General features: G+C 46.2%; 2 protein-coding genes across 2 annotated transcripts; one reads left to right on the top strand and one right to left on the bottom strand.

The window, feature by feature from the left end:
- Position 1: 1 nt before the first annotated feature.
- Positions 2–7487, top strand: LOC137301750 (interferon-stimulated gene 20 kDa protein-like). The gene is made up of 3 exons (XM_067971370.1): positions 2–240; positions 3413–3613; positions 4942–7487. The coding sequence occupies exons 1-3, from the start codon at positions 10–12 to the stop codon at positions 5086–5088; spliced, it is 579 nt and encodes a 192-aa protein (XP_067827471.1). The 5' UTR covers positions 2–9; the 3' UTR covers positions 5089–7487.
- Positions 7488–7495: 8 nt separating this feature from the next.
- Positions 7496–15790, bottom strand: LOC137301749 (transmembrane emp24 domain-containing protein 3-like). The gene is made up of 3 exons (XM_067971369.1): positions 15435–15790; positions 12493–12741; positions 7496–11560 (listed from the first exon to the last, which is right to left on the bottom strand). The coding sequence occupies exons 1-3, from the start codon at positions 15576–15578 to the stop codon at positions 11324–11326; spliced, it is 630 nt and encodes a 209-aa protein (XP_067827470.1). The 5' UTR covers positions 15579–15790; the 3' UTR covers positions 7496–11323.
- Positions 15791–24648: the final 8858 nt, after the last annotated feature.

Raw genomic sequence — 24648 nt, 5'->3', positions numbered from 1 at the left:
AACTGAAAGATGTGGGATCCTTCGAAGTACGTTGCCATTGATTGCGAGATGGTGGGACTTGGCCCCGGTGGTCTTGAGAGCGGCCTGGCACGGTGCAGCATTGTGGACTACAATGGGAGAGTGATCTATGACAAATTTATTAAACCAGATGGGAGGATAACAAATTTTAGGACAGCTGTGAGCGGGATTCGTCCATCAGATATGGATACTGCTTTGTCTTATCGCATCGCCAGGGAGGAGGTAAGCTTCACTTTTTAACGAATTCAAACAGTGTACTTGTTACGATGTTATTATGTAGCACCACCTTTCCTACTGCTTACGGCTCCCTTTCTTAAAGGGAAATAACTTTTTTTTTAAAAAATGAGTGACTAGGACTCACTTTATTGAGACCGAGTGAAGGCTTAATCGTGCAGGGTCCATTAACACTGTAGGAGAGAAGGTGAGGTAAATCACAGGTAGGTGACGCTATGTTTGGGTTTCGAAGATGAAGGTAATTGAAAGAGTTCATTTACGTGGAGAGACTAGAGAAGCTGGGGTTGTTCTCCTTCAAGCGGAGAAGTTTAAGGGGAGATTTAATTGACGTGTTCTAAAATCATGAAGGATTTCGATCGAGTACATAAGGAGAAACTGTTTCCAGTGGCAGAAGGGTCGGTAACCAGAGGATACAGATTTAAGGTAATTGGCAAAAGAACTAGAGGTGACATGAGGAAAAAAAAATATTTACGCAGCGAGTTGTTATGATCTGGACCGCACTGCCTGAAAGGGTGGTGGAAGCAGATTCAATAATAACTTACAAAAGGAGATTGAAGGGGAAAAATTTGCAGAGCTATGGTGGGGGGTGGGGGGAGAAGCAGGGGAGTGGGACTAATTGGATAGCTCTTTTAAAAGAGCCAGCACAGGCAGGATGGGCCGATTGGCCTCCTATGTTGTATCATTCAACGATTCTATGATTTGGAAACGGAAACTGAAACAAAGTTGTAAGTTTGCTGAAATGAAACTGAGGGGAGGAGACTTCCAAATAATGGAAACCAAATACAGAGGGAGAAGGATAGGTCAGGTGACTGGGCTGACGAGGCAGATGTTGTTTAATGTGGGCAAACAAAGGGCGATGAGACTGGGAAAGGGAAATAAGTAACGGGAATATAAGACAGCAAGAGGAGAGGGATTGGGGTTCAGTTTAGGATTACTTTCCCCACATTACAACGGTGACTACACTTCAAAAGTACTGTAAAGCGCTTTGGGATGTTAAAGTTCTTTAACTATTAATTTTAATTAAGTTCTTGGCGGGGAGTAAGAGCCTATTGAAAATTTGGGCTGCTCACAATTCTCCTCTCATTAATTTTACACAAAGGACAGTCACTAAATTCAGCTGCCACCCCCAAGAGGGGTTGAATAGCCTCACTTCGAGAAGGGAAATAATCATCATGATTTACACTCTGGGTTGCTAATCAGTGACCCCCGCTGGACAGCAGGTGTCTCTGTGCGCGGAGGTCAGGGTTGGGCTCAGCCACGATAGCCCCCTCCTCCCACGGTTGAGTTGCCTGCCAACACTTACTGACTCGGCTTGGGCTGGGTGGATGGCCAATGGGGTGAGATGGGCCAATGTCAAGAATGGGATTTAGTCTTTTTTTTAACGTTTGGAAACAGAGGTGAGAGGTCGAGGCCCAGATTGCGGAACGTCACCAAGGCTAAATAGAGTCGGAGATTAAATAAATTAGAAAGAATTAGTTGGGAGACACCAAGTTTGGGTTTTGAAAGCCTGTAGATTATAGAAAGAAAGGCGATGAAGAGTTCCACACTGTTTGAGATGCATAGAAAGAATGAATTAGATGAGGCGATGATGCTTGGTTTCCACATAGAGTTTGCAAACTAAGTGGAAAATTCAAGGTTGGAGCAATTTCAATGTGTGTTTTTTTTACTAAAATGTGTGTCGTACAAGAATAAGATTGAACAAACCTGAAGATGCAGCTGGAGATGTAAAGAAAGACCACTGCTCCCTTCTGGTTTGGTGGCGATATGCACCGTGTTGTGTGGTACTGAGACTTACAGACACCAGGAAAGGTCCTAGGTTCGATTCCCACTCCAGATCGGGCAATGTAGTTTACCCGTTCAGCACATCGGGGGAAGCTCCTTCCATGCGGCTTTAACTGTCAGCTTGGCTCAGTTGGTAGCACTCTCACCTCTGAGTCAGAAGGTTGTGGGTTCAAGCCCCACTACAGGATTTGAGCACATAATCTAGGCTGACAATCCAGTACAGTACTGAAAGGGTGTTGCATTGTTGGAGGTGCTGTCCATTCATTCTTGGGATGTGGGCATCGCTGGCAAAGCATTTATTGCCCATCCCCAGTTGCCCTGAGCAGGTGTGTTTGGGCTGCCGCCTTGAACTGCCGGTAGCGGTTTGAGTGGCTTGCTAGGCCACCTCAGAGGGCAGTTAAGAGTCAACCACATCGGTGTGGGACGGGAATCACGTACCCAGACCGGGTAAGGACGGCAGGTTTCCTTCCCTGAAGGACTTAGTGAACCAGTTGGATTTTTATGACAAGCCGACAGCTTCACAGTCACTTTTATTAATACCAGTTTGAGATGTTAAACCACGCCCCACCCCCCATCTGCCTGTTCAGGTGTATGTAAAATATTTCTTGGCAATGTTTAAAGAGGAACAGGGAATCTCCTATAATAAAAACAGGAAATGCTGGAAAACTAAATGATCTAATTGAGGTGTTTAAGATAATTAAAGGAATTGGTAGGGTTGATAGAGTGAAACTATTTCCTCTGGTGGGGGGAGTCCAGAAAAAGGGGGCATAACCTTATAATTAGAGCTAGGCCGTTCAGGGCTGATGTCAGGAAGCACATCACACAAAGGGGAGTGGAAATCTGGAACTCTCTTCCCCCAAAAAGCTGTTGAGGCTGGGGGTCAATTGAAAATTTCAAAACTGAGATTGATAGATTTTTGTTAGGTAAGAATATTGAGGGATATGGAGCAACGGTGGGTAAATGGAGTTAAGATACAGATCAGCCATGATCTAATTCAGTGGTGCAACAGGCTCGAGGGGCTGAATGGCCTCCTCCAGTTCCTGTATGACACTTAGTAGGTCTGGCAGCATCCATGGAGAGAGAAACAGAGTTAATGTTTCAGGTCGATGATCCTTCATCAGATCTGGGAATCTCCCGGTGCCCTGGCCAACATTCATCCCTCATCCAGCACCAGCAAAAGCATTAAATCAGTCTTTTCCAACTGTGGGATCTTGCTGTGCGCAAGTTGGCTACCACATCTGTCTACATAACAACAAGTGATGACACTTCAAAAGTACTTCATTTGTTGTGAAGCGCTTTGGGACGTCTTGAGGACGTGAAAGGCGCTGTAGAAATGCAAGTTCTTTCTTCTAATGAAACATTTGCCAATTCCATTCAGATTTTGAAAATTATAGAAGGGAAAACTATTGTGGGCCATGATCCTAGATCGGACTTTCGGGTCCTGAAAGCTGACATCTCAAAGTACGAAATACGGGACACCTCATCGTGCAGGTTATTGATCACGAAGGCGAATCTGAAAACCGACAGACGGGCCTCGTTAAAAATCCTTTGCAACAACCTGCTGGGGAAAAGGATACAGGTAAACAGAATGTGTGTATTGGGCGCTCAAACACACTGATGAACTTTTCCTCCAAACTTTCCTCTGTTAACCTCCAAATGCTCTCCCCTCCACGCCCTTCCTTCTCACTACATCCTCGCAGTCTTTAATTCAAGAGGCATTACACTGCCTCTGCCCTAACTCACTCATTCCTAGAATCGTAAAACTGTGACCTGCCACGTTCTCCTACCCAAACTTGGTGTCAACAAATCACTAACTTTCGATTTACTTCTTACTCTTATCTAACCTTGATGGTGTCCTGTCCAAGGGAGCCTGGGCCTTTGCCCTGGGTTCCTCAATAATAAAAAGGGGGTCAATTTGTTCTTTTTCCGTTCCTCAGGGAAAGCTCTGAGCCTTGTTCTAAAGAGAGTAAATTTCTATACTTTTACATTCTACCACCAGCATGATATTCTTGTTTTCTCTCTCGTTCGCTCTTTCTCCCTCTCTTTTTCGCTTGCTCTCTTTCTTGCTCCCTCTGTGTGTCTGCCTATATCTGTCTTGCAGCTTGATCGGGCTATATGCGAGTTAGGGGTGTCTGATCACTCAGTATATTTATGCAGGGTATTCTCTCTGGAGATTGAGTGGGTGGTATGGAGTCTTTGGTATGGTAGACTGTAGAAAGGCTAAAAAGGAAACCAAATACTTGATATTTGAAATAGAAACAGAAAATATGGTGGAAATGCACAACCAGTCAGTCAGCTTCTGAGAGCAAAAGTTAACCTTTTTGGTGGAAACTTTTACCATTGTCCACCGATCAAATCAGCTTGATGGGCAAAAGCAGCTTTTCATTCTGTGTTTTCTTCTGTTTGAACTTTCTGCTGAGAGTTTATTGCCAGTCAAGGTGAAGGAGGTTAGCCCTCGAGAATGAAACATCTCATTTTGGATACCCAGTATCAGCACCAAGCACTTTCAGGTCAGGTATAGCATAGGTTAGATACAGAGTAAAGCTCCCTCAATGGCAGTTGATGCTAGCTCAATTGTTAATTTTAAATCTGAAATTGATAGATTTTTGTTAACCAGAAGTATTAAGGGATATGGGGCTAAGGTGGGTATGTAGGTCACAGATAAGCCATGATCTCATTGAATGGCAGAACAGGCTCGAGGGACTAAATGACCTACTCCTGTTCCTATGTTCTTACATTGCCCCATCAGTCATTGTCAGGTTGGTACAACACAGGCCAGGTGCAGAGTAAAGCTCCCTCTGCACTGCCCCAACATCGTGCCTGATCCACAATCTCAGCCGAGGGCCCCCAGTGTGATGTTTTCCACCCTGTGGCCTCCCCTGACTGGTTCACTCTTTTCTTTAACAGGACAGCCACAGAGGACACTCATCTGTTGAAGATGCCAACGCAGCGATGGAACTTTTTAAACTTGTGGACAGAACATGGGAACGTCGTCTCTCTGAGGGATACAAAGTGGAGATAGTGAACAGATTTGAGAATCGAGACAGATATTAGTGAATAAAACAGATTAGGAACGGGAGCTCTGATTTTCGTATGTCACATGAACAAGGAATGATATCTGCTGTTAACCCCGGATCACAAAACTGCACAGCATCATTTGATCCACGCCCACCCTCACTCCCAATTCTCTCCTCCTTTCCTGAATTGCAGTTCCTCGAACCAATTGGCCATTCGTCATGTGTGAGCCTAGACTGTGAGCATGCTGACAGTGGAGGGCGTCACAGCTCTCGATCCTATTCCTCGCCTCACCTCTATACTCCTGCACCTTCTACCAGGATCCACTGGATGGTGATCAGGAGCGGGGTCCCTGCTGGCTTATTTCCCCCCCATCCTACCCGTCTTCAGCTCAGGCTACTGGGGCAATTGCAGTGACCCTGTCACTGTCCTGGTCAGCTAACTAAATACAGACCGGCGGGGGGGGGGGGGGGGAACACCTGTGATCCTCTGCTCTGTGCAACGTCGTACCGCACCCGGCAGTGCATCTACTCACTGAGGCATCGAGGAAGCTTTAATGGGCCTGTGTCTGAACAGATTGCAAGAGCTTCGCGTTGTGCAGCCCCTTCGATAAGTCCCCTGGCTTCTTGTTAGATCTTTTTAAAAGACTTTTTTTGTGTTTGAACTTTTGTGCTCTTCTCAATGAGGGGGTGTCAGTGTTGGCAAATGACACATTTAACCATTCCAGGTACCTACTGTCTGCATCAAGCACTCCCAAGCCAGGTTAACCCCATTTAAATTGTCTCAACCCCTTCCATTTGACGCAGTGTAACATTTTGAGCGCTCCCACACTAGATTCTCTCTGGGCTGAAACCATGCCTGGTTCAATTGGACATTGGATTTACCATTTGGACCAAAATGAATGCCTATTTTAATAACTAAATGTTGCAAACTCTACCTGTCTCACCAGAGGGAGTATCCAGTCTGGTAATTTGTTGTTGAATGAATACAACGCTCTATCTGCTGGAGAGAACAAGTACTGCACCTACCTACCTTGACACTTCAAACAACTAACCTTCAAAGGGTAATTTTACTAGTCTGGACTGCTGGTGGGGACCATTGCCTTGGCAGTGCAGACTCATAAAATTAAACCCTTTAAACTATGCCTCATCAGTAGAGAAGGGCATCCAAGAGCAGAGCCCTGGGCCATATTAAATGGCACAGACGAGAATATCACTTCAAGGTAAAGTAAGATCAGACAACGTCAATTTGAAATTAGTGAAAAATGAATTTAAAACAGACATCAGAAAAAAAACTTCCTTAATTAAAAAGATGGAGATGTGTTTGGCGATAATCCAAAACTGTTGGGGAGGCTTAAACTGGAATTGGATGCTGTAATGGGAGAGTTTGGGCACTGGGAGAGATGGGTTTCCATTTCTCGCCCTTTTTTTCTTTTTTAAAAAAGATTCTGGATGGAGCATCTCAGGACTGGTCCACCCAGACGCCACAGTACGTAGCTGTTCTAATCAGTACTGTGACTGCAGCCTCGAATTAAGCAAAACTTGCATAGTGTCAGTACCCTGGCACCTGTATTCACCCTTCAACCAAGATAGATTAGCTGGCCGGTTATCTGTTCGTGGGGACCTTGCTGTGTGCAAATTGGCTTCTGCATTTGCCCACAAAGTAATAGTGACTGCACTTCAAAAGTACTTAATTGGCTGTAAAGCACTTTGGGACATCTCAGGGATATGAAAGGCGCTATATAAATGCAATCATTCTTTTTCTTTTTGAAGGATTTCTCCAGTATTGATTGTCCACGTGACCCTTATTCATGTAGGAGAGCCCAGATTTCTCCATTAATCCACATCATTAATCTTAATTGCTGCTTGTGGGATCTTGCTGTGTACAAAATGTCTTCTGTGTTCGTCTACATAACAATATTGACTGCACGACAAAAAAAAAAATTGGTTGTAAAGATGCTTTGGTAAGGCTCTGTATAAATGCTAGTTCTTTCTTTAAGGTGGCGACGTTCTCAAGATTCTTGACTGGGGGAGGGCACTTCGCAATCGAGTCAGAATATGCTCGCGTCCCAGGGTGAGCCCAGCTAACAGCATAGACTGGGGATCAAGGCCTGGCCCATCTTGGTGCACCTGGCTGAGTTCCACACAGAATTACATAAGAGTCTGGAGCATAGAAACAGGCCATTCGGCCCAACTGGTCTATGCCGGCAATTAGGCTCCACACGAGCCTCCTCCCCCCCCCCCCCCCCTTGAACCACTTACCAGCCGAACCATCAGAGAGCCCAGGTGTGTTATGCTTTCGGTTCATTTACACACAGTGAAGTGCTGCCTGTTTCCCCTGCATTCACTAGGTTGCTCTGTGACTCAACCCCCACAAAAAATCCTTGGAGCGTTCCCCATTTTGTATAAAGGTGAAAAATAAACTTGAACCAGAATTAATGAATGAATCAATCTAACTTTTATTCAGTGTGGTGGGTCAACGTAAATAGGAACAATTAAAGTGGTAGCGATTGACAGAATCAAATTCCCAGTTGTAATAACACAACACACTCCATTTAACCTGCACAGCCCTCGAATAAATTTATACTTTACCCGCTGTAGAAAAAGATTGCAGGTCCCCTCGATACAGAAGAATTCTGCCCCTGATTTCCCCCCTCACCATCCTCTCCTGAAGGCGCTGACTCCTGCCAGGGTACAGTTTCATGGGACGCCATCGCCTGCCCCCGGCCTTCAGGACCTCAATCAGTTGATGTCGGCAAAGAATTTGACCAGCTGAGCCTGATTCCCATCCTCGCCTGACGGCCACAGGCTCGGATACTTTCCAGCAGGGGGTTGCAGGATATCCCCCCCCCACTAGCACAGAGGCACTGGGGGGGTGTAATGTAGGTCCACAGCTGCTATCTCAGCATAGACTTGGGTGGGGTTGAACCTGGGAAGGACCATTCCTGGTCTGGGGAAACAATGGGCAGTGCATTTACCCTCTAAGCCATTGATGCTGGGGGTGCTGCTGGTTTAGCTTTTATTTAGTTTGAGGGTCGGCACTTATAAGCATAGAGTCTCTGTGGTGTCCATAGTGTTGTAGCCTGCTGGCATCTCTGTGCAACCATTATCTTGAAACACCCCTTCACAGTTCAGAGATTAAGTTTGCAATTGATGCACTCGCCATGGCCAAGCTCCTGATCCTAGCTGTGCCTGCTGGGGCAGTGGGCACTCACCCACACTACCCAGGAAGGAGGTGGCCGAAGAAAAATCTGCGGGCATACGCAATTGGACTGCCTTGCCACACCTCACAGCAGCCAGCTGGCAAGCAGCACCGGCTAGTTCCTGGTTCTCAGCCACCTGCAGTCTGTTAGAATTAATTCTTCCCCATACTCTTCTGTTATCTGTAACTATCACACCACAGATAGTATTTAAAACATGTGCTGTAATACTTAAAGACGACTGGCTGGAGACTCTCTGCTTCAACTAAACAGAGAGAGTCGGTTAGATTGATAACCGTGCGGGTCCCTTTCATAGGGGAGACCCCGCTGTCTTGCCTCAGTGCCCTGAGAGACCACTCATTGACCCCTCCGCCACCTTGCCCAGCTGAACTGAGCCCAACTCCTCGATACTCAGCGCGAAAACACAAATGTGCTCATTTCTATAAGAGCCGTGCTGTTAGTGACTGCAAGTTCCATGTGTTGTCTCCTGTTTAAGTACCATTACCCAAGAGAACATGTCAGCCTGCCTGAATTTAATTTAAAAAAAACTTTCAAATGGAAGATGTCTGATTTCTGCACCATAGCTGCATCTAATCGTTGCGGCTCATTAACTATTACTCGGTCGCCCTGCGTGCAGAACGCACTCAACAATGACATTGCGGCTTCACTGGCCAAATTGCTGTGGTCAAGAGTGTTTGTTGGCCAGTGGTTTGTGAGCCTCCCCCCCAGTCAGAGGTGAGCTGGGAGGACTGAAGCCAATAGCCGCCTCCAACCACATCAGCTGGTGGTGACTTGGAGTGTGACATTTGATGATTCTTCTCACTTCCTCCAATTTTCTCCCTCACCAGAAGGCGCTGACTCATGCTGTGGTAAGATTCCGTTTCTTTCCCCATCCAATGTACGTTCAAACGCAAGCTTTCCAGGAAAGGGCCGGGGGTGGAGGTGGGGAGGTGGTGGAGAGGGAGTCAATGGATTACAATTAGGAGCAGGAACCTTGGTTGGTTTCTCCCCCCCTTTCTTAGCCCATCGGTGCTGAGGCCCGAGTGCCATCTCATCTAAGGTCCACTAATGGACCGGAGAACCAACCTGAGGCCCTCCTGCTCTGCATTACAGAGGGATACAGTACTGAGGGAGTGCTGCACTGCCGGAGGTGCCGTCTTTCAGATGAGACGTTAAAACTGAGGCCTCGCCTACCCTCTATAACACTATTCAAAGAAGACCAATATTTATCCCTCAACCAACACCTAAAAACAGATTATCTGGTTATTATCACATTGCTGTTTGTGGGACCTTGCTGTGCGCAAATTGGTGTTGAATTTCCTACATTACAACAGTGACCACACTTCAAAAAGTATTTCATTGGCTGTGACGTGCTTTGAAGCATCCTGAGGTTGTGAAAGGTGCTCTAGAAATGCAAATTTTTTTTGTTTCTTTTAGTGGCTAGTCAGGTAAGGCAACTTAACGGCAGTGCTATGATCAACACAATCCACACCTGTAGTACCAGGGAAATTAATTTTTCAGTTGCTAAGAGGAAAACAAATTCATTGGCAGCAGATCCCATTTAGTGGAACCCAAGCCTCCAGTATTCTTTGAAAGGGGAAGTACATCGTCCCAGCTGCTATCGAGGGAGATACCTGTAGACTTGCCCATCTCGACCAGTCACCCACTTTTAAAATGACTTCATGTTCAAAATTGCTGGCTATAGAAGTAAGCTGGGAGCAGAAATATTTTCTGTGGAACTTGCCGCTCCCCAACAATGTAACATCACAAAATGGAGGATGTGTTTGCCGAGCTCCCAGTTTCAATCGTGTCACCAGAGCAGAGTTTCATAACATCACACCAGGGGGTTCTGCACAAAATGGGAGGGGGGGGGGGTCCCCTCCCTTTGGAAAATGAGTGGGTTGGGATTTGTTGGGTCGATTGGCATCCATTCTTAAGCCCAGGGCCCAAAGTACAGGACACCTCCGAACTTGAAAAGAATAGGACAGAAGATAAGGTAAAACAGGAACTCGGAATTAGATGATGCCGAGGTTGGAGTTTACAATCCTATTGATCGGAGGGGAAAAGGCTGGACTCAGTGAGGCTGGGAGTGCCACAGTTCTGAGGTCCTTGTGAGTAGGAGAAAGTGTGAAGCGTCTTCATTTCAACATGATGAGGATAAAGTGAGGCGGAACAGTGTACAACAGTGTATTGAAGCCTAGAAGGAACAAGAAAGGAAGATTGCAGAGGTAACCTGATGCCAATTATTTTCATTAAATCAAGAGAGACAAATGAAGATGCAATGGAGAGATAGAGGTTGGTGGAATCTAGAAGTGAGAGATGGAATTGCCTATCAGAGGATAAGCTTTTCCTTGTTTCCTATCCAGGAGTGCGAGAGGTAACAGATAAGGGAGAGATAGAGGTTGGTGGGACGTACTTGGATTTAATAGACAGACAAGAACTATTGAGGGGAAATAGTTTGGCAGCTTTAGTGATTGGGAGTTCCACTTGAGATCAGAGGAGATAGGCCAAGAATTTCAATATGTGAAGAAGGACTAAAGGGTGGAACCATCAGAGTTGTCTCTACGTGGTAGTTTTAATGTATTGTGTGTCCTGGTCTGCGGTTCCCTGGGCAGCACTGTGTGAGCCATGATTCCTCCCTTAACCACTAAACACACATTACCTGGTCATTCATCTCATTTGCCGTTTTGTGGAACCTTGCTGTGCGCAAATTGGTTGCCGTGTTTGTCTACATAACAACAGTGACAACACTTCAACAAGTTAATTGATTGGGACGTCCTGAGGTTATGAAAGGCAATATATAAATGCAAGTTCTTTCTTTTATTGGCTGTAAGGTTGCTTTGTGAAGTCCTGAGGATGTGAAAGGCTTCATCCATCGTTAAGAAGTGGTGACTGGGAGACATAGCTGCAGGCATCTCTCCCCTTGCAACTTGTAGGAATTGGGGGCAGCTTCACCGACTATACTTCCCCCACGATCACTGCACATTGATTGCCACGTAATAACTACACTGCTGTAACACGGCACACACGGGTGAATTCAAGTGGCTAGGCTACAGCAACCAATGGATGTAGGCGTTAGGTTTTGAGCGTACTTGCGTTGGCCCTTTTTTCAGTAAAGAAGCTCTTCAGGAGGATCACCTGGCCAATGGTAACTAGAAAAAGGATGATGGTCTCGCTCGTTGCCCAGTAGATAACGTGGGTACGGATGTCTTCGGCATGCAGGCGATCGATCAGGGCCCGCACACGTTGCTGTGACTGGAAGATGATCACGGTCTTCATTGCATGATGGACGGAGACGCAGGCAGATTCCAGCTGAAAAGGGAAGCAAAAGGATCACGATGAGTTCCAACTGCTTCGTGGAAGGCCCAAGATCCCATTGCACCCACACTACCGAGGCTGAAAAGAGTCAGAGGAGTGCTAGGGTGACACCAAGCTTAGCATTGTAGGAGAACTAAGGGAAGAGTTTGGCTAACTAATGGAAGGTCCCTTGCATTGGTTGGATGAGAGTCCTAGAATCGGAGAATTTTACAGCACAGGTGATCAATGGAGAATTTTCCTACACTTACACAAGTAGTTACGATGGATCTTCAAATATCTGCACTATTATTCTCCATTATGCGCAAGATATTTTGTAGAACTCAGGATGCTTGCTGTAATTGTTACCTGCATGTCTGGCACCTGGTAGAATTTACAGCTTGGCAGAAACCAGCCAAGCGGACGGGAGTTAAAAGGCCCCTTGTGACTTACCCGCAAAAGGACCAGAGGGGAGATGAGGAGACGTTTTCTTTACGCAGCGAATTGTTATGATCTGGAATGCACTGCCCGAAAGGGTGGTGGAAGCAGATTCAACTGTTACTTTCAAAAGGGAATTGGACAAATACTTGAAAAGGAAAAATTTGCAGTAGGAATAATTGGATGGCTCTTTCAAAGAGTCGGCACAGGCACAACGGGCCAAATGGCCTCCTGTGCTGTAATATTCTCCGATTCCAGGACTCTCATGCAGCCAATGCAAGGGACATTCCATTAGTTAGCCAAACTCTTCCCTTAGTCCTCCTACAATGCTAAGCTTGGTGTCACCCTAGCACTCCTCTGACTCTTTTCAGCCTCGGTAGTGTGGGTGCAATGGGATCTTGGGCCTTCCACTAGGGTTCTCCATTAAAAACAATACATAGAACACAGCTTCAAAGCCGGGCCTGGTTGGGGCGAGTAGCCAGATTTCCACAGGCCTGTCAATTCTAACTAACCTGCGTGAGAGGAGAAACCGTGTCATCAACATTGGGGACAATTGGGACATCCTCGCCGACCTGGAGTTGGAAGTAAACCTTCTTGTGAGTGAAGGTGGAGAACTGGTTGCCGAAGCAGAACTTGTAGACGCCGGGGGACTCTGCTTTCCCAACGAAGGTGTCGTGCCGTATCTTGTGCCTTCTGTAGATCATTCGGCCTCTGGAATCTTCGATGAAACAATCCACATCGTAGTGACCGCCTGCAACCACCTGTTGAGATCAAAATGTGCAACGGATCGAACCTCAATCTGGCACCAAGTCACACACTAAGGGAGTCCGGAACAAAGGTGCATAACCTTGCCGTTAAAGCTCGGCCGTTCAGGGGCTGAGGTCAGGAAGCACTTCTTTTCACACAAAGGGTAGTGGAAATCTGGAACTCTCCCCCGCAAAAAGCTGTTGAGGCTGGGGGGTCAATTGAAAGATTCAAAACTGAGACGATAGATTTTTGTTAGGCAAGGGTATTAAGGGATATGGAGCCACGGCAGGTAAATGGAGTTAAGATACAGATCAGCGGAGCAGCCTCGAGGGGCTGAATGGCCTACTCCCGTTCATATGTTCCTACAGGTTACGGGTTAGGATTTTAGGGCATGCTTTTCCCCTCTCCCTCCCCCAATCTTTTCCCCTTCCCTTCTGAAGCCAGAAACTCATCTCAGGTTACGGTTCAAGAGGCCCTGGTCATTTTTCACCTGTAAATTGTGCCAGCCTAGTGTCACCAACCTTGACCACTTTATCTTTTCTTTCTTACTCTCTTCAGCTTTGCTCATGGTCTGTTCAGAGGTTGTGGATGAGGCACATTGTTGGGTCAAAGTCTCTTTGCCAATTTTGTATCCACGCTGCCACTGTCCCTTTAATGGGCTTCAATTTTGCTAACAAGTCTATTATGTGGCCCTTGTCTTTTGAAAGTCCATGTGCACAACATCGACTGCACTACATTCACCAACCCTCTCCGTTATTTCATCAAAGAACTCAATCAAGTTTGTCAGACACGATTTGCCTTCATTTACCAACCCTTGTTCTTCCAAGTGACAATTAATTTTGTCCCAGGTTTTGGTCTCTAGGAGTTTCCCCACCACTGACGTTATCTCGGCTGATTTGTTTCCCACCTTGGCTCAAGACCTTTGGGCCCAATGCAAAACCCCAGCTGTTACCCCAGCTGCAACTCAACTCAGACCAGGGATTGAACCGATCGGACCTTAAAGTCTGTCTGTGTGCATCAGTTCCATTGTGGGCAGTGAGACACTACAAACAGCACCATTGCTTTTAGGCGAGTGAGCGGATCAAATCAGCTAGTATTCTCGCTCCTGATCACTATCTGCAAAGAGTGTGTCTGTGAACATCAGGCGAGTACAGGGCCGAGTTTTTCTGCGATGCCCCCCATGGTTGAATAGCCTAACACATGAAGAATGGCCATTTGATGAGTTCTTGGAGGGCAGCCAGCACCTGTGGGACCGTATCCCAACATGAGCCAGTGCCTTCAGGAGTGGGGGGGCAGGGGATGGTTTAATTTTAATGCAAAGACCTAGTTCTGAAATTGGGATGAATCTCGTTTATGAACATGTAATGCAGCCGGCAGGGGAACCGGAGGCAGCCCAACTCAGCAGGTAGTAGAGGTATTGTACATTACACCCCGAGCAATCAGTCCTTCCTCTTCCCACTAGAGGTCGTACACTGACTCCTTGAAAAGCTTCAGGTGCATTGGGTGGAATGTCCAGGGAGCAGGTACTGACTGGCACCTACAATCATAGCTATACTGCTGGTATGATGCCAGAACCATTGTTTGGAGCAATGCGCGCTGACAGTACAGACTTACACTAGGATCTCACTAATGTGTGATGGTGTGTGTGTGTGTGTGTGAAATTTTCACACTGTGCACCCTTGAGCAGTGAAAAGCACCCAGCAGTACAAGTCCAGATGTTGTTCTTTCAAGCTTTGAAGTAGAGTGTGTGTGTGTGTGTGGGTGGGTGTGTGGGCATGTATGTGTGTGTGTGGGTGGGTGTGTGTATGTGGGGGTGGGTGTGTGGGTGTGGGGACAAATTTGAGGGGATGAATTAAGAGCATCACACAAGGAGAGTATCCACAGCATCAGAATATATTGATTCAATGTGATCCATCCTATAGTGCATTAGCTCAGAGACAAGACAATTACCCACTGGGACCACTCTTCCAATAGTCAAAGCAGAGGTCTATCCCTGTGCATACTTACTGTGCCAGGACTCTCTGTACAGGCAGTCAGGTTCAAAGTTCACTGTCCAGTCAGTTCTTATCCAATGTTTCACCCCTCCCCTCGCCTCTCTTGAAGGTGATTCATCCCTGGGGCGCTAATGGAACCTCCCCCGAGAAAAATGCAGAATTGATCCAAATTGCCAGTTAAAAAAGGCCTGTATTTAACCCAAAACACTTCACTTACGATAAATTACCACGAAATCCATTGACTGTTGCTATGTAGGCAAACATAGCAAGATCCCATAAACAGCGATGAGATGAATGGTCAGTTACTGGATGGTTGGCTTGTGCACCAGGAGAACTTCTTTCTCTTATGAACAGTCCCTCGAGGTCATAAACACACAACTGAACCAGTGGACAGCTCACTCTGAACATCTCATGCCGAAAGCAGATTACCCCCGGAGTGGGGCATGAATCTTCTGTCTGGCAGGTGAGAGCGCTCCCCACTGAGCCCGGCTCGACCGCAGTTATACCGGCGCCCCTCTTGCGGGGCAACACCCCCCCCCCCCCCAAAAAAAAAGCCAGGCAGTAAAAAAAGAAAGTAAGTTATCAAAGAATAACTTGCTGTCCAGCCCAACCAGCACCTGCACCTTGGGGTCGGTGCCATAGGGCTGCATCAATCAGCCAGTCGATACATCGATTTAAGTTTATAAAGGGGGACCTTAAAGTTTGCACCTTACCTGGAAAATCAGGGAGAACTGGCCGTCCTGCTCAACCTCCTCGAAGAAACACTGAATCTCTTTATCCGGCAGTTCGAATGTTAATTCAGTGAAATTGGCGAATGTCGAAGGCAACAGCACCAGAGAGAAAAGCAACAGTATCATCGTTACAGAGAAGTATCAACACAGCAGGGATAATGTAACAGCGGGCTGGACCAATTGCACTGTCCCGTCCCGTCCCGTCCTGCAAACAGGGAAAGCTGCCCCTAAAATAAAAATAAATTTTAAATCGTGTCACTTTCACAGGTCTGTTTCAGCCCCGCCTCCAGCGGTGTCTGGGATTCGGTCTAAACCTGACGTGGCACCAAGGACTGGTCCTTCCCGGAACTGGGCAAAAAGGGAAGGAATTTAAGGGGAGCGAGAGAAATTTGCAAGAGATTATTTTTTTTTTAAATTGAGTATTACTATCAGGATTTGTCTGGCACAGATTGAATTAAGCAGCGCAGTCAAGTTAGTATTCCTGCTTTTTCCTAGATACACTCTCCCCTTTCTTGCCTTACAGTTTTACATCCAACATGGGAAAATAAGCTCATAGAATCTTAGCTGCACAGACTAGGCGATTTGGCCCATCTGGTCTGTGCTAGCTCATTGATAGGGCCACCCACTTCGCCCTATTCCCTTGCCCTTTCTCTCATTTTTTTATTTTTCAACTATTTATCCATTTCCCTTTTAAATGCTGTTATACGTTTTGCTTCTAACATGTAAACCAACAACAGTTCCTCTTTTTACCTCTTGCTGGGAGCCTTATTTGGCTATTGAACTGTGGAGGGAATCATAGTGAATGATTTATTTATTTTTCATATGGGGAGCCCCCCTCCCCCTTATTCTGTTGTTTCTACAACATTTTGAAAGTAATTCGTTGGTCCTGAGAATTACATAGAATGTACAGCACAGAAACAGGCCATTCGGCCCGACTGGTCCATGCCGGTATTTATGCTCCACACGGAGCCTCCTCCCACCCTACTTCATCTCACCCTATCAGCATATCCTTCTAGTCCTTTCTCCCTCATGTATTTATCTAGCTTCTCCTTATCCGCCTCAACTACTCCATGTAATAACAGGCTCCACATTCTAACCACTCTCTGGGTAAAGAAGTTTCTCCTGATTTCCCTGTTGGATTTATTGGTGACTATCTTATATTTATGACCCCTAGTTTTGGTCTCCCCCACAAGTGGAAACATTTTCTCTACGTCTATCCCAATCTTAATCTTTCATAACCTTAAAGACCTCAATCAGGTCACCCCTCAGCCTTCTCTTTTCTAGAGAAAAGAGCCCCAGCCTGTTCAATCTTTCCTGATAGCTATAATCTCGCAATTCTGGTATCATCCTTGTAAATCTTTTTTTGTACCATCTCCAGTGCCTCTATAGCCTTTTTATCATATGGAGACATTCTGCTTGTAACATGTAAACCAAAAAACAATTCCTTTTTTACCTTTTGCTGGGAGCCTTATGTGACTATTCATCTGTGGAGGGAATCACAGTGAATGATCTATGTATTTCTCAAAAGAGCAGCCTGTTGTTTTCACTGCACTTTGAAATTAATTCATTGGTCCTGAGGATGTGATAAGGCGGGTGTATAAATGGAAGTTCATTCTTGCATAACAGCAGTCGCTGCGCTTCAGAAAGTAATTGATGGTGTGAAACGACCTGAGAAGTTAGATTCAAATATTTTTGGATTCATTCAAGTAGGGGCCACCTGTGCAACCGAGAGCTGACAACATTTAATTTGCAGAAACAACTCTTTTTCCCTTTCCTAATTATCCTGTCCTGTGCAGCCCGGTACAGTTTCTGTTTGAAGCGAATTTCATTATTGTCCCATTAGCACAGAATGAGCCTGTAAACCCACAGTGGTGGGCGGGGGGAGTTCAGTGTATTTGTTGGTCGGAGCTTCTGGACGGCTGCTGTTTGTGTGAGCTGGCAGACGCACAGACTGAGGGAGGGGGGAGGTTGGTGATTTAATTCGAATTCCTTTATCCCCTCCACACCAGGTGCTGTCTCTCATTGCTGGGCTGGTAAAATCACAAATAAATACAGACCAGGAAAGGCAAATTGGCCAGAAAGATAAGAACCTATTGTTGACTGGCCACAGTATTCATACCTAACCTGAAACACGTTAAAGCTGACATCACTAAGAGTAATTTACTGGCCCCAGTGTTAATCGCACTTTGTGTGAAGAGCTCACTGCTAAATTCACCTTTTCTCCAGTTTCAACCCGTGACCCCCTGCCCCGCTGTCCTGGGTTTTACCTCGATGTACTGCTCTGGGTTCTTAATGCAGTTTAATAACTTTTATGTGTCTGTGAGGTCTTGACTTTGCCGCCTTCTTTCAAAGCCCAAGGGCCCCATTTACTCTAGTCCTTCCTCGTAGTTCGATTGTTAAGGGTTAACCTCGCGGCTTTTCTGCATGTGGTGAAGGCGCTGTTAGGTAGGGAGTGGAACAGACGGCAGTTGCCATTGCTTGTCTCACTAAATGGCTGTTCTGTATGTGAGTGGCTGGACCAGGAGGCTGCCCAACACAAGCCAAAGCTGATCCCGTCCTCGCCCGACATTCAAATGTTGAATTTTATTAATAGTAGCCCGCTTACTAATGGACTTCGAGCAGCGAGAATGGGTGTCAAAATCCTGTCCAGTCACAAAATTGGTTATTTTAATGATTTTTCATGTGATTTGTGATAACACCTTTGCCCTGCAGGTGTTGTCAGCAGCCCATAATGGAAGATTCTGGGACCATGAGCTCTTTGCTTTAAGACTCCTTCAGACCAGATTACAGGCCAGACTGAGACTGTCAAGTGTTGCTCACTGAGTGACAATCACGCCACTCTGGTTTAAACGTAAATGTGAACGGGTTTGTAATGTGGCAGCTGTCAGTCGTGGCTCAGTGGGTAATACTCTTGCCTTTAAGTCAGAAGGTTGTGGGCTCAATCCTGAGACTTAAGCCTAAAATCTAGGCTGACACTCCCAGTGCAGTACTGAGGGAGTGCTGTACTGTCAGAGGTGTGGTTTTTCAGATAAGACATTAAACTGAGGGCCTGTCTGCCCTCTCAGGTGGCTATAAACACGTAGCACTATTTCAAAGGAGAGTTGCTAAACCTGGTATCCTGGCCAATATTTATCCCTCAACCAACATCACTAAAGTAGTTTATCTGGTCATTATCACATTGCTGTATGTGGGGTCTTGCTGTGTGCAAATTGGTTGCTGCCTTTCCTACATTATAACAGTGACCACACTTCAAAAGTACTTCATTGGCTGTAAAGTGCTTTGAGAAGTCCTGAGGCCATGAAAGGCGCCATATAAATGCAAGTCTTTTTCTTAGTGTGCGCAATGATTACAGATTGTAAATGCCACTTTGAACATGTTGTGGATGTAGATATTCTCTGGGATGACCAGATGATGCCATGTTGTGGGAAGATTCCCCCTCAGGAACGCAGCCACCTCATTCTGGGCTGGACAGTCCAGTTTTTGCAGGTCTAGAAGATTCCAACAGGACACCGATAAGTTGCAACTGTGCTCTGCGATATTAGGGCCTGGAGGTTAAACAATTCCTTCCTCTGCTGTTTTAACCGAGGTGATAATTGTATCTGTTTTTAAACAGCTTAATATCTCCATTAAATTGGGGGGCAGGGGAATTTTACAGCACTGAGTACAAGTCCAGTTTGTCCATTCACTCTTGTGTCTTGTGATATGGCATCATTAATCATGAGGTTTTTAAATGGACTATTTTTTAATCAACTATAAGGAAAGTCTCCAAACTCAAGCTAGATCATATCAGCAGCCCTGCCAAGATCCTGCCTCCTATCCGGATTTGGATTTGGCAGAAGGTGCCAGGCAAACTAGCACTGCGATCCTAATAACTGTGCAGCGGGCTTTGATCTTAACTGTGACTATTAACTCTCGAGCACTGAAAAAGGGTTTGCACGTTCAGTGGGGTACTGGGCGCGGTGGTGGCTGTGGAGTACACTCCCCACTTTATATTAGCGATCTCACAGTGGTTGAGACCGCTGTCGTTCATCTCCTACTGTCACAGTCAGCCTGGTGTTTCAGCGAGCGGCTGGCACTTGAGGGGAACTTGACATAAAGTCACAACAAGCTCAAATTGGCAGCAAATAGCCCAGCTTGAAAGCAGTTATTGTCTCCCCCCGAGTGAATGAAAGGATAGTGCCCTATGTTCGCTGACATAAGTTGGCTCCCAGTCCGGCAATGACTCGAATTTAAAATTCTCATCCTTGTGTTCGAATCATTCCACGGCCTCGCCCCTCCCTATCTCTGTGACCTCCTCCAGCCCTACAACCCTCCAAGATCTCTGCGCTCCTCCAATTCTGGCCTCTTGCTCATTCCCGATTTCCATCGCCCCACCATTGGCGGCCGTGCCTTCATCTGCTTGGGCCCTAAGCTCTGGAATTCCCCCCCTAAACCTCTCCGCCTCTCTACCTCTCTCTCCTCCTTTAAGACGCTCCTTAAAACCTAGTTCTTTGACCAAGCTTTTGGTCACCTGTCCTAACATCTCCTTATGTGGCTCGGTGTCAAATTTTGTTTGATAATCGCTCCTGTGAAGCGCCTTGGGACGTTTTACTACATTCAAGGTGCTATATAAATGCAAGCTGTTGTTGTTACCCAATATTTTAATGAGGGTGTTGACTAATTTATTTTAAATAGGTTGGTGCTTTGTTTAAAATGCTGACTAGAGTAATTACATAGGAACGTGCTCTGTGAGCATATGCGTAAGTCACACTTATTTTTATTCGTTCATGGGATGTGGGCGTCGCTGGTGAGGCCGGCATTTATTGCCCATCCCCTATTGCCCTTGAGAAGGTGGTGGTGAGCTGCCTTCTTGAACCGCTGCAGTCCGTGTGGTGAAGGTTCTCCCACAGTGCTGTTAGGAAGGGAGTTCCAGGATTTTGACCCAGCGACGATGAAGGAACGGCGATATATTTCCAAGTCGGGATGGTGTGTGACTTGGAGGGGAACGTACAGGTGGTGTTGTTCCCATGTGCCTGCTGCCCTTGTCCTTCTAGGTGGTAGAGGTCGTGGGTTTGGGAGGTGCTGTCGAAGAAGCCTTGGTGAGTTGCTGCAGTGCATCCTGTGGATGGTGCACACTGCAGCCACAGTGCACCGGTGGTGAAGGGAGTGAATGTTTAGGGTGGTGGATGGGGTGCCAATCAAGCGGGCTGCTTTGTTCTGGATGGTGTCGAGCTTCTTGAGTGTTGTTGGAGCTGCACTCATCCAGGCAAGTGGAGAGTATTCCATCACACTCTTGACTTGTGCCTTGCAGATGATGGAAAGGCTTTGGGGAGTCAGGAGGTGAGTCACTCGCCACAGAATACCCAGCCTCTGACCTGCTCTTGTAACCACCGTATTTATGTGGCTGGTCCAGTTAAGTTTCTGGTCAATGGTGACCCCCAGGATGTTGATGGTGGGGGATTCGGCGATGGTAATGCCGTTGAATGTCAAGGAGAGGTGGTCAGACTCTCGTTGAAGATGGTCATTGCCTGGCACTTGTCTGGCACGGATGTTACTTGCCACTTATGAGCCCAAGCCTGGATGTTGTCCAGGTCTTGCTGCATGCGGGCACGGACTGCTTCATTATCTGAGGGGTTGCGAATGGAACTGAACACTGTGCAATCATCAGCGAACATCCCCATTTCTGACCTTATGATGGAGGGAAGGTCATTGATGAAGCAACTGAAGATGGTTGGGCCTAGGACACTGCCCTGAGGAACTCCTGCAGCAATGTCCTGGGGCTGAGATGATTGGCCTCCAACAACCACTACCATCTTCCTTTGAGCTAGGTATGACTCCAGCCACTGGAGAGATTTCCCCCTGATTCCCATTGACTTCAATTTTACTAGGGCTCCTTGGTGCCACACTCGGTCAACTGCTGCCTTGTTGTCAAGGGCAGTCACTCCCACCTCACCTCTGGAATTCAGCTCTTTGTCCATGTTTGGACCAAGACTGTAATGAGGTCTGGAGCTGAGTGGTCCTGGCGGAACCCAAACTGAGCATTGGTGAGCAGGTTATTGGTGAGTAAGTGCCGCTTGATAACACTGTTGACAACACCTTCCATCACTTGGTGATGATTGAGAGTAGACTGATGGGGTGGTAATTGGCCGGATTGGATTTGTCCTGCTTTTTGTGGACAGGACATACCTGGGCAATTTTCCACATTGTCGGGTAGATGCCAGTGTTGTAGCTGTACTGGAACAGCTTGGCTAGAGGCACGGCTGGTTCTGGAGCACAAGTCTTCAGCACTACAGGTGGGATGTTATGGTATGTCTAAGGTTTAGTCTTTTGCTGGTTTAAGGAATATTTCAAAAAAATATTGCACCAGACGCTGACCATGGCTGAAAGGGACACGTACGCAAAAGCAAAGCTGGTGAAACCCATAAAAATCGCAGATCTATGGGAATCACATGGAGTGACAGATTTGCCAGCCGTCTGATGAGAATCCAAAAAATCCGTTTCGGAATAATTCAGAAATTCAGGGAAATTGGGACAAGAAACTGACAACCAAATGAGCAACTTTCCTGGTTTAACCAGTGCTGGGGCTCCCTCTGCTGGACCGCACAAGCATTGCTGCTTTGTGCGTGCATTTTCTGGCTCTGCTGCAGTTGGCCAAATATTGCTGTACAACATTTCTATCGCGTTGCTTATCACGATCTGGTGTAATTCGTCTGTTTGTTATTTTATTGAAGTTGCTAACCAGGAAACAGATTAACTTGTCATTCGTCCCATCGTTTGTGCGATCTTGCTGTGCACAAAATGGCTGTTAGTGTTTGCCTACGTAACAACAGTTACTGTGCATTCAAAGTAATTTATTGTAATGTGAAGCTCTTTGGAATGTTTGTGAGGTGCAAGAAAGTGCTATATAAATGCAAAATCACTCTAAGAATATTAACCAACGAGTTACAATTATTACACAGCTGAAGTTCAATCCCTGGAATTTTAACTAGCTCAGGAATTGCACAGAAAATCTGTTCTACACAAAAAACCAAAGCTGGCCTGTTCGTACATGTCTGGGTTTGATCTAGTTAACCATCAGAGACCATATGTGGACTATAGCCTTATGCCTTAAAACTGCTGATTAGACACAGGCCTCAAAGAAGTGAGATCTTCTCCTGGTCCAACATGATGAACTGGGAGTAGGGTACACTTAGCTTTCCCAGGCACAATTACATAGAAGTAACAACACAGAAACAGGCTGTTCGGTCCAACCAATCCGTACTGGTGTTTAGAAAGAATTTGTGTTTATATAGTGCCTGTCATGATCTCGGGATGTTCCAAAGCACTTTGCAGCCGATGAATTGTAGTCACAGTTGTGATGTAGGAAAGGCAGCAGCCAATTTGCACACAGCAAGCTCCCACAAACAGCAGTGTGATAATGGCCAGATAATCTGTTTTATGGATGAGGAGTTCTGTAGTAGATGGGCTGAGGTAAAGGTGGAGGTGGGCAATGTTATGGAGGTGGAATCTTGATGTAAACACAGATACCGACTCCTCACTGCTCACCAGATTTATTCGCAGTCCACCCATTAAAAAGGCACAAACATACAAAATGGATGGGCAGGAAAAGGTCTATCAAGCCTGCCCCACGCACATGATGGCTGGAGCACCATGACTAAACACTTCCTCTCACTCCCCCGCCCCCTCACCACAGCCATATAATCTCCAAAAGAAACCAGAGAAAAATCCCAGGGCCAATAAGGGAAAAAATACCCTGTAAAATTCTCCTCCGACCCCCTCAGGTGATCAAAACCATTCCAGGAGATCACATGGACTAAGTTTATCAATGAAGACACTTTGACTTATATATGATGCGATCTCTGCCCCAGTCAGGAACTGGTCCAGCTCCCTCTTGAAGGCATGCAGAGAGTCAGCACCCACCAGACCAGCCGGCAATGTATTCCAGAGGCTCTCAATTCTCCAGGAAAAGAAGATCCTCCGAACATCCAGTCTATTCCTACTCTTCCATAGTTAAAACTAGTGTCCCCTGGTCCTCCCCAACCTGTTAAACTGGAATAATCCAGCCCTTTCATTATTTTAAAGACCTTCATCGGGTCGTCTCTAAGTCCACGCTGCTCTAAAGTAAATAGACCGAGATCCTTAAGCCTACCTGAGTAGCTGAGGTTCTTTAAGTGAGGAATCGTTCTCGTAGCTCACCTCTGGACCTTTTCCAAGGCCACTATATCACCCACCATGTCTGTGGGACGCGGGTCCGTGCCTGCGATTCCCCCATACGGTGATGGGATGCCAATGGGAAGTCATATTGTAAAATTCTAAAACGCAAAAGATCATAAAAACACATAAGAGGCTCCCCTGGTGGTCGAGGGGAAAGTGTGTTGCTTGGTGCAATGTGAGGCCATACAGAACTCGTAGGTTTGATCCCCAATATGTGCTGATTTAGTTAATCTCTGCCTATGCAGCAGTAGGAGGGCTACAGTTGGGTTCAGTGCCCTTGTATGGGGTTCTTGCTCCTGCTTGTTATTAAGTTAGTCCCTCCTGAAAAGTGCATGGACATTGGGTGAGGACAGCACAGGCTTAGCTGTGATGCTTTGCTACATCTGCCAACGCTCACATACAAAGGAGGGACCTCTTGTTGGGAGGTCAGCAACACTCAAGTGTCTTCAGGAGAGGAGAGGAGAGGAAAATCAGAAAAAAATGCTAAGCGTGAAACGGATTGAAATATCTGCAGCTGGTGATTGGAACCAACCCCAGAGTTCCACATGATGGCAGTACAGGGCTAGAAGTGTGATCACCGAGTGGAACTGATGTAAAATATTTACTGTGTACAGTGGGATCAACAGGCCAGATGAGATGAAAGGGTTCTTTCTGCAAAGCCAAGAAAAAAAGAATATTTGATCCAAAAGAGTGCCAATAATTATATTAATGACACATCTGAATATCTTTTCATTTTTAATGCTTGGTTTAGTATAATCCAGATAATAAAATTTTAATCCAGATTCAGAATTAAAATGCATGAAATGCTAAATCAGGGTGAGCGATAGAGTGAGAGCATTAAGGTAAAACCACAGTGAATTGTTTCCAATTGTAAACAATTTTACAACACCAAGTTATAGTCCAGCAATTTTATTTTAAATTCACAAGCTTTCGGAGGCTTCCTCCTTCGTCAGGTGAACGATGTGAAAATGAAATCCTCGAAATGAAATCCAAGTTAGTGAGT

This window comes from Heptranchias perlo, chromosome 34 (assembly GCF_035084215.1).
Source record: "Heptranchias perlo isolate sHepPer1 chromosome 34, sHepPer1.hap1, whole genome shotgun sequence".
Lineage (NCBI taxonomy): Eukaryota > Metazoa > Chordata > Chondrichthyes > Hexanchiformes > Hexanchidae > Heptranchias > Heptranchias perlo.
This window is presented reverse-complemented; position numbering and strand designations above follow the sequence as displayed.

What these genes read in the sequence shown, in the direction of transcription:
- LOC137301750 (XM_067971370.1), top strand. Translation starts at nt 10, where the DNA reads ATGTGGGATCCTTCGAAGTACGTTGCCATTGATTGCGAGATGGTGGGA. An exon ending in ATCGCATCGCCAGGGAGGAG is followed by an intron (nt 241 to 3,412) that starts GTAAGCTTCACT and finishes AATTCCATTCAG; the next exon opens with ATTTTGAAAATTATAGAAGG. An exon ending in TGCTGGGGAAAAGGATACAG is followed by an intron (nt 3,614 to 4,941) that starts GTAAACAGAATG and finishes TTTCTTTAACAG; the next exon opens with GACAGCCACAGAGGACACTC.
- LOC137301749 (XM_067971369.1), bottom strand. Translation starts at nt 15,578, where the DNA reads ATGATACTGTTGCTTTTCTCTCTGGTGCTGTTGCCTTCGACATTCGCC. An exon ending in AGTTCTCCCTGATTTTCCAG is followed by an intron (nt 12,742 to 15,434) that starts GTAAGGTGCAAA and finishes TGATCTCAACAG; the next exon opens with GTGGTTGCAGGCGGTCACTA. An exon ending in CGGTTTCTCCTCTCACGCAG is followed by an intron (nt 11,561 to 12,492) that starts GTTAGTTAGAAT and finishes TTCCCTTTTCAG; the next exon opens with CTGGAATCTGCCTGCGTCTC.